Genomic DNA, 11,833 nt, shown 5'->3' on the forward strand with positions numbered 1-11,833 from the left:
GACTGAGATAGACTCTGTTTTTGCCCAATCGTCGTGTGTGTCCCGCCCTTTTTTGTGGCCTCCTAGAAGAACCAGCCAATCTCTGCCCGAGTAACCCCCCACCGGAAAGGGGTGGAGGCAAAATTCGGCTTGGCTTCAGACCCTGCTAGTGTCGTTCATTGAGGTCGGTGGCTTCCTCTGACCCTTCAAATCTCCCCGGCTCTCCCCGTGGTTAAGACTTTTCTCCTATATGCAGGCGGGATCAGTTGCGTCCCCAGAGCCTAGTTAGAGCTAGGCTAACTTTGCGGAGGGACTTTCTGTTAATAGCATAAAGAGTCACGGTTAGATCTCTAAAAGAACTTAGGAATTTGGGTCTTCGACGACTGCAAGCCACTTTTCCTCCTCTTTCCCGGGTCTCTTATTATCCCTAATACAGGGACACACCAGGAAGACGGGATGTTCTGGTCTAGCCTTCTCCGTGGTCTCAACACGTCCCTAAGTCGTGGTAAGTGGGGAGGTCTGGCTGCAGGGACGAGGCTGGATGAGAGTTATCGCGTCTGGGACGCGATAATCATGGAATCATGGATTTTAAATCAGAGGTGGCTCCACGGTAGTTTTTGGCAGAGATCGGGCTGCAAGACAAGAGGTGAAAAGTAGCTGCATTGAAGATAATTGTACCTGTAGCAGTTTGGGGTGATGATGGTCATGCCCTGCATAACGAGGTTGAGGGTTGTTCCGTGTGGTGAAGTCCTGCCAGTCTTAGTGTTTATGAGTGTAGCGTATGATGACTGCACAAGAAATCTGCTAATATCACACTTCTCACAGCATGTTGCGTGATACAGCGTCGCGCGTCCGTTTATTCTTTCAGCAGGTATTTATTGATTCCCTCCCGTGGGTAAGACATCCAAGCAATGCTTTATAGTCATTTATCCGGCTGATGTTTTTGGAGAGCCTAGTATGTGCCAGACACTGAAGTAGCTTTATGTATGTTCTTTCTTTTCTCTTCTAGAGGTCGAACCCAGGGCCTCACCACTGAACTACATCGCTAGCTTTTTAATTTTTTAAAGAATTTTTAAAATTTTGAGACTGTCTCACTAGGTCACTGAGTTGCCCAGGTTTGGTTCAAATTTGAGATCCTCCTGCCTCAACCTCCCAGTGTGTGGTACTTTCCTGAGACATCAAATGCTTCTCTTGGGCCGTTGCCTGCGGGAAATATTTCATTCCCCTGTGTGCTCTGAAAACCTTCCTTAAACACACTCTTGTCACTCAGCAAAGATCACAAGGGTGGGCAAGTTAGGCCTCCTCCCTGCTTTGGTAATCAGGGCTCACTGGACATGTAATACTTCATAGTAGCCTCACATGGCACCGAGGAGGGAGACGAAATCATGGTGCCCAGGATGTAGGTGAGGAAAATGAGTCACAGATGCCAAGAGTCTTGTTCAGGGGCATGGTGTTAGGCAGAGTCACTTCTAGAAATGTCTCAGCTTTGAGAATTCCGCTGTCGCTGGGCGTGGTGGTGCACGCCAGGAACCCCCAGCGTTCAGGAGGCTGAGGCAGGAGCTCATGAGTTTGAAGCCATAGTGTGAGTTCAAGGCTGACCTGATCTACATAGTAAGACCTTGTCTCAAAAAATAAAGTGGGGAAAAAGAATTCAGCATCACTGTAGACAAAAGGAGACATGAAGGCATACTGTGGGGCCTGGGTTTGGAGGGGACTGTAAGGTTGGGGAGCTGGCAGGACATCTGTTTGAACAGCAGTGAGAGGAGTAGGAGATGGATAGAGATGATCCTGTAACTTCAGAGCTCAAGATCATGCGTAGGGCCCAGTGTTCTCAGTCCCTGCTGTGTCCCCATCACTGTGGCTTAGACTCCTTGGGTGCTCAATCAATGTTTCTAAGAACCCAGTTGTCTTTGCATTTTCGTGCAGCTGCGTACAGTCTATGAACAAATCCCCTTAGCTGAAATCCCTTCTCCTACCCCGCCTGCCTTTCCTCAGTATTCTGCAGCCACCTTGGTATCCTCTCTGTTGGTGTTTTGGGGGCCCCAGGCTAGAACAGTGAGAGTGAGAGATCAGTGGGGAACTAAGATCAGAGGAATCACTGGCAGATTGGGTGTGAAGAACTTTATCCTTTCTCCTGAGATGGAGTCACAGGCAGCTCTGAGAAGGGAAGGGGTGATCTGCATCTAGTATTTGCTCCTTCTGGCTGTGTGTTTGGGAGTCAGAGCTGGGAGCTCAGGAGGAGGAGGAGGAGGAGGAGGAGGGTGCCACTGTCCAGCTGGAGACAAAGGTGGAATGGCCCAAGGTGGCCTAGCAGGGGAGGGAGAAGGCGGTGGCTTCTGACTGTATGGAGAGCAGAACTGACAGGCTGGACGTGGGCTGGAGAGGAGAGGTGACCAGATATCCCCCACAGGGCTGCTGCAGGGGTGGCATCAATGGGTGTATGATGTGGCTGCTCTGCTCAATTTCATTATTTCCGAACAGCATTCAAATTAGTACCTTCTTTGAAGAATACTGTGAGTTAATTTACGTAAAAGGCTTAAAGCAGAACCTGACACTGTGGTGGTTCAATAAACATAAGCAGTTGTTACTATTATGCAAAACTACCCCGGATATAAACAAATGTGTCCTTTAAAGTGCTTGGATCCAAGCCTAAAACACCAAAATTGAGTTGCAAATGCTGTTATCTACGTGCTGGGATAATAACCACCTTCCACCCTTCCGGTGGTCTCTCTGCAGGCCTGGCCCTAGTTCCCCCGCTCTGGGCCACCCGCTCCATGGCTACCCTGAACCAGATGCACCGCCTGGGGCCCCCCAAGCGGCAGCCCCGGCGCCTGGGCCCCACGGAGGGCAGGCCGCAGCTGAAGGGCGTGGTCCTGCGCACGTTTGTCCGCAAGCCCAAGAAGCCCAACTCGGCCAACCGCAAGTGCTGTCGCGTGCGGCTCAGCACGGGCCAAGAGGCGGTCTGCTTCATCCCCGGAGAGGGCCACTCCCTGCAGGAGCACCACGTGGTCCTCGTGAAGGGTGGCCGCACCCAGGACCTGCCCGGTGTCAAGCTCAAAGTTGTTCGGGGCAAGTACGACTGCGGCCACGTGCAGAAGAAGAAGTGACCGGTGGGCACGGGGCCCGGCTCCCAGCAGCAAAAGAACCTTCCTCTTCGGGCTCCAGCAGGGCCTAGGAAACCACCCTTCTTGCTCCGGGAGGCAGCAAACCTGAGCCTTGCCTCTTCCGTGAGGACCCCCCACGAGCTCACTGGGCTTCTGGATGTGGACTAGAAAGAGCTCCCCCTGTTAATCCCCTTGCGGTCAGGGTTCAGTGCTGGTGAGAGGGGCTTATTCTGCAGCATCAAGGTCTGCTGGGAAGGGATTGTAATAAACACAGATCCCCATGGTTGCCGTGTGACTCTCTGGAGTGCTATCTGCCCTGCGTGTGGTTGTGTGGTGGTGCCATTGCCACCCTCTCTTGGCCTCAGTTTTCTCTTCCCAGAAAGTGGCTGTTTGGTGAAGAAGAGGTTACACGCCGTGTGCACAGTGCCAGTGTGTCGCTTGGCTTTAAACTCTGGATCCTGATGGGCAACATGGATGGCCTTGCTGTGTAGCTGCCCCCAAGTGTGGTCATCTGGGAAATGGCAGCAGTTGTACGGTTGTTATACAACACATGTTGGAAGGGTTAAATGGGGTGCTTCAAGCTGAGAGCTGTTCTTGGATATTATCTGATACACAGCTGGACTCAAGTGCTGGCTGCACCCCTAACTGCCTTGTGAGCTGGTTATAATAGTCCCCTGCTCAGGGCCTCTATTTCCTCCCTTGGAAATGGCACTGAGGGTAGTTCTGATGGGTCCTTGCATTTGTAAGGCAGGGGCCAGAACCACTAGGCTAAATCCATGGCCCTTAGTTCAGGCTGGCCTTGAACTCACTGTGTAGCCCAGGCTCGCAAGTGCCTCAGCCTCCCAAGTGCTGAGATTACAGGTGTGTACCACTACACCCAGCCACTGAGGGTAATTCTGAACATCAGAATTGTGTGATCACAAGATTTGGCCATGTTTGCTTTTGAACTGGAGGCTGTGCTTCTGTCACTGGGCTCTGGAGCCCAACTCTGGCCCGAGCCCCATCTCTGCTTACTGGCCCAGTGACGTGGCTAGGTCATTTAAATGCTGACCTACTCTGGGCGTGGTAGCTCACGCCAGTGATTCTAGCACTTGAGGCAGAGGTGAGAGGATCAGGAGTTCAAGGGCTTCCTGGACTACATTGTGAGACCCTTTCTCAAAAAAAAACAAGGGCTGGGAATTTAGCTCAGTGGTTCCACCACCTGCCTTGCAAGAGCAAGGTCCCGAGTTCGATCCTCAGTAACAAAAACAAGCAGACAAAGCTGGCTGTGCCTGGACTACATGGTATTGAGCATACCTACCTGAGAACTGTGAGGATCTCATCTGCTGGGCACATCATAGGTGTCCCTGGGTCTGGAAACTCAGGGGCGGAGGTACTTGGCATGCAAACTCCTGAGCTTGTGGTTTTGAGTGCTGGAGGAATCAAGTGCGGGGTAAAAACAAGAAGCACAAATCACCCAATACTTAACACCAATTTTATTGGGCTAGTTGGGTGGCTGAGCCCTGCTGGGTGACATTCAGGGAATTGGACTGGGGTGCTTCCCATAGCTGCGCCTTGTGTCAGGTCCCCATGCAGGACGGCACGCTTGAGGGGGAAGGAGGGTGTCATCCAGCAGGAGGTAAGGGTGGGGACTGGCCTTGGAGAATTCTGATGACAGGCACCTGGCTGAAAGGGGTGGGCTAGACCGTGCTGACATGGCTGCTTACAGGGCCCCACAGCCAAATCCCAGAAACCCCAAAGCAACAGGGTTTCCTTTGACTCACTCCAAAAACACATAGACAAGAGTCACCGTTCCCTGATCAGCAGCTTTCCCCCCCATCATAAAGGCGGTTTTGACCTTCGTTTCTTGACTCAGTTTACCCAGTGATGGCCCCCTCTGAAGGAACAGCTTGCAGGCACATAAACCAACTAAACGCCTCCAGTCCGTGACATTTCCCACCTGGGGAGCTCAGCAAGCTATGAAGCACCTGTTGAGTTTTGGCTTGTCACAGCATGAAGGTCACCACATGGGTGCCATGGGACTCTCAGTGTCTGGGCATCCTTGGGCTCAGGGCTGCAAAGCCACTTTTGATTTTGATGACATGCAGCATATGGCAGTGTGTCCTGGAAGGCAGGGTCGTGCTGCCAGCTAAGAAAGCCGGATTCTGACCCTCACGCTGGAGTGGGCCACCAGGGCGCCATAGTGCCCCACCCAGGAACGTGTGTCTCTCCCGTACTGCTCAAAAGACACATAGCGGATGCCCTTGCCAAAGTTGGTGAATACATGGGAGACCTACAGGAAAAGGAGAGAGGGTGAGGGCCGGGCTCCTCTTCAGCCTCTGCATACTCACTGCCCAGGCACACAGTAGGCACCGGGCCCTGTGCTGAGTGCATGGGCACAGCAGTGAGGCCGGCAGCGGGAAGCCCCTGCCCTGTTAATGCCCTGAAGATGACCTGTTAAGGGGCAGACACTGGAGACAGGTGGGTAGAGGGCATCCTGCTAAGAGAGTGATGGACACATGAGCAAAGCAAGCGAGAGCCTCCCCGAGGTGACATCTGAGTGGATATCTGAAGGAGAGGAGGGAGCCATGTGGGGCTGTGGAAGAGTGTTCTAGACAGTGAACAGCCATGCAAAGGCCCTGAGGTGGGAGCATGCCTGCAGCAGAGTGAGGGAAGAACTAGGAGACCAGCTCAGGGAAGTAATGGGCAGATGATGGCAGGTCTTGTGGGCTACAAGAAGACTCTGGCTTTTTTTTTTGAATTTTAAAATTGAGATAAAATTCATGAAACATAAATGTCACCATCTTAAAGTGTACAATCGAGTGATTATTAGTATATTGTTATGCAACTATCACCACTATCTAATTCTGGAACATTTCCATCACCCCAGAAAATCCATCAGCCATTACTTCCAGTTCCCCCCTTCTCTCAGCCCCTGGCAACCACTAATCTACTCTGCGTCTCCTGGCTTCGCCTGTTGTGGACATTTCATATCCTTCCTCATAGCGTAACATTTTCAAAGTTCATCCCTGTGTGGCACAGACCAGGCCTTGGGGGTGGGACCCAGGGCCCTCTACTATGAGCCACGTCCCAGTCCCTTATTTCCTTCGGTGATCATGGGCTTGACTCCTGCTGAGATGTAACCAAGGGAGGGTTACAAGCAGAGAAGTGCGCGATGACTCAGATATTAGTAGGATCCTCTGGATGCTTTGCTTTGGGGTCGTAGGGGAAGAGGTGAGGAGTGAAACCAAGAGGCTACCTAGAAGGTAACTTTGATATTTGAAGTGTAATGATTGTGACACCACAGGCTTAGGGGTGAGCCAGTGCCTGAACGAGGCCCTGCATGCCTTCAATGTGACTGTGGCAGGCACTTACCTGGCCCTCAGTTTCTAGATGGGGATAGGGCAAGAGATTTGGTTCGTCACTGCATTACAGCTCCTTTAGCAGTTTTCTGCACACAGCTGTGTCTGTGGCTGTTGTGCTAAGGAAGTGAATTAATCTGTAAACTTCTTGGAACAGGCCTGAGAGGTGGTGTAGAAAGTGCTCCATAATTGCTAGCTATGACTACAGGTAGCCAGTACCAATGACAGCTGAGCGCCACAACACAGCAGGGTAACAGATTGGGTTTGTGCACCTCAAAGCAGGTCTGGGTGAGCGGGAATGCGGCGTGGACCCACCTGTCGGCAGCTCCTCTCAGTCCACTGAAGCACTGGGTTGGGTGATGCCGAGAACTTGACCACTTCATTTTCGTACGCGTCCAAGAGGCGGACCCGAAGGCGGTAGACGCAGCCGCAGTTCTCTCGGGCGCCCCACCTGCCAGGTGGCAGTGAACCTCGATGTCCCCGCCACCCAGCCAGGTCTCTTGAGTTGGGAGGACAGAGGCGGAGGGCCTCTAGTACCTAGATGAGCCTCTTACACCTCTGCACCACTTTGGGTGCCTCTGAGCACTTCTGGGGTAGGAACCTTCTGGGGATGGAGCCAGTGTTTGGGGGAGGAGCCGAAATGCTCTGGGGTGGAGCCCAGCCAAGGACCAGCTTTGATTGGCTAGGTTGAGGGGCGGAGCCGGGAGAAGCCACAGCCCAGGGGAGGGGCCTGGTGATCTGGAGTAGGATCCTGGGAAGAGACTAAATGCTTTGACGAAGATCCTGCCAGCTCCGCAAGGGGAACCCTTGCAGAAGTAGGCTCTTCAACTGTGAAGCCAGCCAGCGCTCCCACCTCCACTGTGTCTCCTCTGAGCTGAGTTCTCAGGGCATAGTGCTCCTCAACCTTCAGAAGCCGTGGGCATCCACAGGCCTTTAGGGGCAGCACTGAGTTGGGGTGACAGGGGCATCAAGCCAGTCGGTGAGTCCACGGGGACAATCCCAGGGCCCACGGGAAAAGAGTGGGAAAGTGCAGAGAGGGGTCTCTGGGCTCACCGAGGCTCTGCTCCTACCCGCTCTGGAGCTGTGAGCTCTCTCTCCCAGTCTCACTGCAAAGGGTGCACTACCACAGACCCAGGGGGCTGCCGCTGCCAACACCGCTGGCCCTCGGGGGCAGGATGCCACTCTTCACTCACCAGTCAGCCACGCAGATCTCCAGCTGGGCACTGTCCAACAGCTCCTGCCACAGTCCCTCCGTTACCAGGTCCACAAGCTGTCTCTTGAAACACCACCTGGGAGGGGAGGAGCAGGGGCTGGGGCACACAGTCCTGGCATTCAAGTCGGGCGGAAACCACCTCCTCCAGGAAGCCTTCCCTGATCGCCTTGCCTAAAGCAGCTGCTTGGGGATTGCTGGACAGTGGGAGAAGCACGATGGATCTCACACCTCCCTGTGGCCTCTCAGACCCCTGTGCATTCTCCACCGAGCTCTGGGCTCTAGGAGGCTGACCCATCCACTAGCCTGACCCTGTTTGTGGGGACAAGCACATGAGTACCAAAGGAGGCCACACACTGAATATCGGAGCAGAGTTCTGGGCCTCTTAAAGTTACATGGCTGTACGGCTGGGTCGGTCTCTTGTACCCTAGGGAGCAAGGAATAAAATCCAAGTATTAATCCTTCTAGGTCCCTCCAAAGGGACTGCTGTGTCCCTCAAAGAGGCACAGCCCACAGTGCTGTGTCCTCACAGCCTTCTCTGCTTTCATGTCCCATAGCTGCTCTTCCCCTCACCCTCTGTAGGCCTACAGTGACGTGTCCCTCCTCCACTGTGACTAGGCCTGGGGTCCTGCAGTATCCTTTGTGGTCCTTCTCTCACTTGGATGTGGTATTACAGCAGAAGTAGTGTGTTGGCAGAAGGACAGAGTCGACCCGTGGACAGAACACTGTTGGGGACAGACCTAGGTATGCATGGCGACTTCTGACACGAGAAAGGTGCAAACACCTTTCCATGGGGCACTGGCAGATTCGTTAGGAGACAGTGCTGGGAAAACAGGCTCAGTCTATGGCAGGGGATTGGATCCTTGCGTAACAGCACATTCAGAGATAGATTAAAGACCTAAACCAGGCATGGTGCTGCACACCTGTAACCCCGGCACTCTTGGGGGCTGAGTGAAGCAGGAGGACTACAAGTTTGTGCCCAGCCTGGGCAACTTAGTCACTTAGTGAGAACCCATCTCAAAATGAAAAACAAGATGAAGGGCTGGGGTTGTAGCTCAGTGTGACAGCCCTGGGGTCAGTATGCGGGGTGGGGGACACCTTAGATATGAAGATAAATGATGAGGTTGCTAGACAAGAGTATATAAGTGACTATTGCTTGGATTTAGGGGTGGGGAAGAAGTTTTTAAAACAAAATTTCAAGAATACATTTATGTTTTTATTTCTGTTTTTAATGCTGGGGATTCAACCCAGGGCCTTATGTATCCTAGGCAAGCACTGTGTTACTGGGCTACAAGCCCAAGAATACAAATTTTAGGGAAGAGAAAGAAAAAAAAATTGTTTTTTTTTTTTTTGAGACAGGGTCTCACTATATAGTTCAGACTGCTCTGGAACTCACTGTGTAGCCCAGGCTGGTCTCAAACTCTCAGCAATCCTCCTGCCTCAGCCTCCCAAGTGCTGGTATTACAGGCATATGCCACCATGCCTGGCCTTTAAAGAAATTTTTGATCATATGGAAGCAGAAGATTTCTGCCCACAAAAAACACCGTGGAGGCTGGGCGTGGTGGCACATGCCTGTAATCCCAGCACTCTGGAGGCTGAGGCAGGAGGATTGCTGTGAGTTTGAGGCCAGCCTGGGCTACATAGTGAGTTCCAGGTCAGTCTCAACTACATAGTGAGACCCTGTCTCAAGAAACAAACAAACAAACAAACAAAAAAACCACCACGGACAGTTAGTACAGATGGTAAAGTGGATGATTTCTACAATTCCCAGGATGTACAAGGGACATCTGGATGATGTAAGGAATTCTTTCAAGTCAACAAGAAAAATATATTAGTCCTAAAAGAAAATATGAACAGGTAATTTACAAAAGAGGGAATTAAAAAAGCTAACAAGCTGGTCATGGGGGTGCACACCTATAATCCCAGCACTTGGGAGGCTGAGGCAGGAGGATTGCTATGAGTTTGAGACCAGCCTGGGCTACACAGTGAGTTCCAGAGCAGTCTGAACTATACAGTGAGACCCTGTCTCAAAAACAAACAAACAAACAAAAAAGCTAACAAGGGGCCAGGGATTTAAACTCAGCGGTTCGGTGGCCTGCCTTACAAGTGCAAGGACCCGAGTTCAATCCCCGGTATCAAAAAAAAACAAAAAACAAAAAACAAAAAGCTAACAAGCCAAACGTGGTGGCACTCACCTATAATCCCAGAATTTGGGTGGCTGAGGCAGGAGGATCACTGTGATCCAGGTTGGTCTCAACTACATAGTGAGACCCTACCTCAAAAAAAAAAAAAAAAAAAAAAAAAAAAAAGCTAACAAGCACATGAAGAGATAATTACTCATTACAGAAAAATGAAAATTAAGACAATAGTGAGCTATGACTCCTGCTCCCCCGTGTACTGGCAACTACTAGAAAGCTGGATAATGCCACATGAGAATGGCTGCCCACAGAAGGGGGGGACAGGGAGAATGAGTAGGTAGTATGAAGTGGAAAGACAATCAGCTAGTGCCAAGTGTGGTGGTTCATGCTCGTCATCCCAGTGCTCACGAGGCTGAAGCAGGAGGATCACTGCAAGTTCAGGGCCAGCCTGGACTACATAGTGAGTTCAAGGCCAGCTTGAACTACATAGTGAGACCCTGTCTCAAAACATTAAAAAAAAAAAAAAAAGACAATCAGTTAAATCAGTTGTTTTGTTGTGTTTTTGGATCCTGGCGATAGAACCCACTGACCTACGTCCCTGGCCCTTATTTTTTATTTTGAGACAGGGTCTCTAAATTGCTAGTAGGCTGGGCCTGAACTTGCAATCCTCCTGCCTCAGCTTCCCCAAGTCCTGGGACTACAGGTGTGCATTATAATGCCCGGCTCAGTTTGGATGTCTTCACAGCAGTTGTCATAATCAAAAGCTCTGGAGCCAGATTACCAGGATCCATTTCCCAACTCTACCATTTACTGGATATTAGTTACTCTCTGTACTTCAATTTCCTTACATAAAATGGGGACAAGAATAGAACCTAGGTTATAGAGTTATTGTTAGAAGTGAGTTATACGTAAAGCACCTATCATAGAGTAACCCCATGAAAATGCTTGTGTTACTTTACTGCTTGCATTTTGAGAAGGGGTCTTGATAGGTGGCTAAGGTCCCTACACTGGGCTCCATCTTGTGATCCTCCTGCCTCAGCTTCCTAGAACGCTGGTATTACAGGCGTGCTCCACTATACCAGGCTACTGCTTGTGTTTACTATCTACTCACCCTATATCTAAAATGCAGAAGAAGTAAGAAAAGGTTGCTAATCTTTCTGATCTTTTCCCTTGCATCTCTAGCAGCTAAAACAGTGCCTAGAACCTGAGTACCTGGCAGACCCTCGACAGATGCTTTCAGACTCCAAGAATGGAGGAGTGTCAGGAGGGTAAAGTCAGATGAAGGTGGGGATGGGGTCGTTGGAGAGCCCCCTCCTCCCTCTTCGGCCCGTGCCCCAGGCCCCAGGCCCCACTCACTCGAAAGAAGTCACGAAGCAGGTCTGGGAAGGAGCCCCGGGCACCAGGGTTATGTTTTTCTCCACCGACCAGCCGTTGCCGCCGTGCTCCACCTCCCAGCCTCTGAAACCCTCTGAGAACACAACAGGATTGAACGTGAGGGGTTCGCCCAGCAGAGACAACGTCACCGGCCAATTTGTCACGCCCCCTCGCGGCTCCGCGCTGTCCCTCCTCCCCTGGGTGCTACTTAGACCTCGGCTGTTGAAATTACAGTCACTCAGCCTGCCCTTCCATTCAATCGCCCCCTGGCTCAGCCTCCCATTTTGCTTCTTAAATTTCTGGCGCCGCCCGGGGCTCCACCTCCTGCGTTGCTCCGCCCACTGTTTTCCTCCCACTCGTGAGGCCTTAGTCTACAGTGCAACTTCCGTCCATCAGCATCCAATCAGCTTCACCCCAGCCTGCCTTAGGCGCTTCCCCCTAAGCCACGCCCTCAGAGTTTCGTCTACTAGCTCCGCCCCTGGCTCCTTCAATTCTCTCCCGTTGGTTACTTCTCTCAAATTCCGCCCACAGCCTTCCATTGCCCCGTCCATCCCAGTCACGCCCGCTCTTTCCGCCTTCCCTGGGCTCCCTGAACTCTCGGTCCCTCCCCTCCCCGGCCCCGCCCCGGCCCCGCCCCCAGTACGCACGCTCTCCGCAGGAGTTGAAGATGAGGTTACGGCGCAGGGG

General features: G+C 51.9%; 2 protein-coding genes across 3 annotated transcripts; one reads left to right on the forward strand and one right to left on the reverse strand.

Moving 5' to 3' along the window:
* The first annotated feature begins 78 nt into the window (after positions 1 to 78).
* Positions 79 to 3,389, forward strand: Mrps12 (mitochondrial ribosomal protein S12). 2 transcript variants are annotated; one of them, XM_010632840.2, is made up of 3 exons: positions 79 to 163; positions 416 to 484; positions 2,716 to 3,389. In XM_010632840.2, exons 2-3 carry the CDS (start codon positions 436 to 438, stop codon positions 3,084 to 3,086), a joined length of 420 nt encoding a protein of 139 aa, XP_010631142.1. In that variant the 5' UTR covers positions 79 to 163; positions 416 to 435; the 3' UTR covers positions 3,087 to 3,389. The 2 variants fall into 2 exon arrangements, with proteins under 2 accessions (XP_010631142.1, XP_033621669.1); XM_033765778.1 differs by having other exon boundaries at positions 119 to 484.
* Positions 3,390 to 4,556: 1,167 nt separating this feature from the next.
* On the reverse strand, positions 4,557 to 11,833 carry Fbxo17 (F-box protein 17; the record flags this gene model as incomplete). Its single annotated transcript, XM_010632874.2, has 5 exons — positions 4,557 to 5,355; positions 6,740 to 6,875; positions 7,618 to 7,713; positions 11,129 to 11,240; positions 11,794 to 11,833. Coding segments are annotated over 5 exons (528 nt in total), but the record flags the coding sequence as incomplete, so codon positions are not given.

The sequence above is a fragment of the Fukomys damarensis genome, unplaced genomic scaffold, assembly GCF_012274545.1.
Source record: "Fukomys damarensis isolate Sample0158 unplaced genomic scaffold, DMR_v1.0_HiC HiC_scaffold_19, whole genome shotgun sequence".
NCBI classification, from domain to species: domain Eukaryota; kingdom Metazoa; phylum Chordata; class Mammalia; order Rodentia; family Bathyergidae; genus Fukomys; species Fukomys damarensis.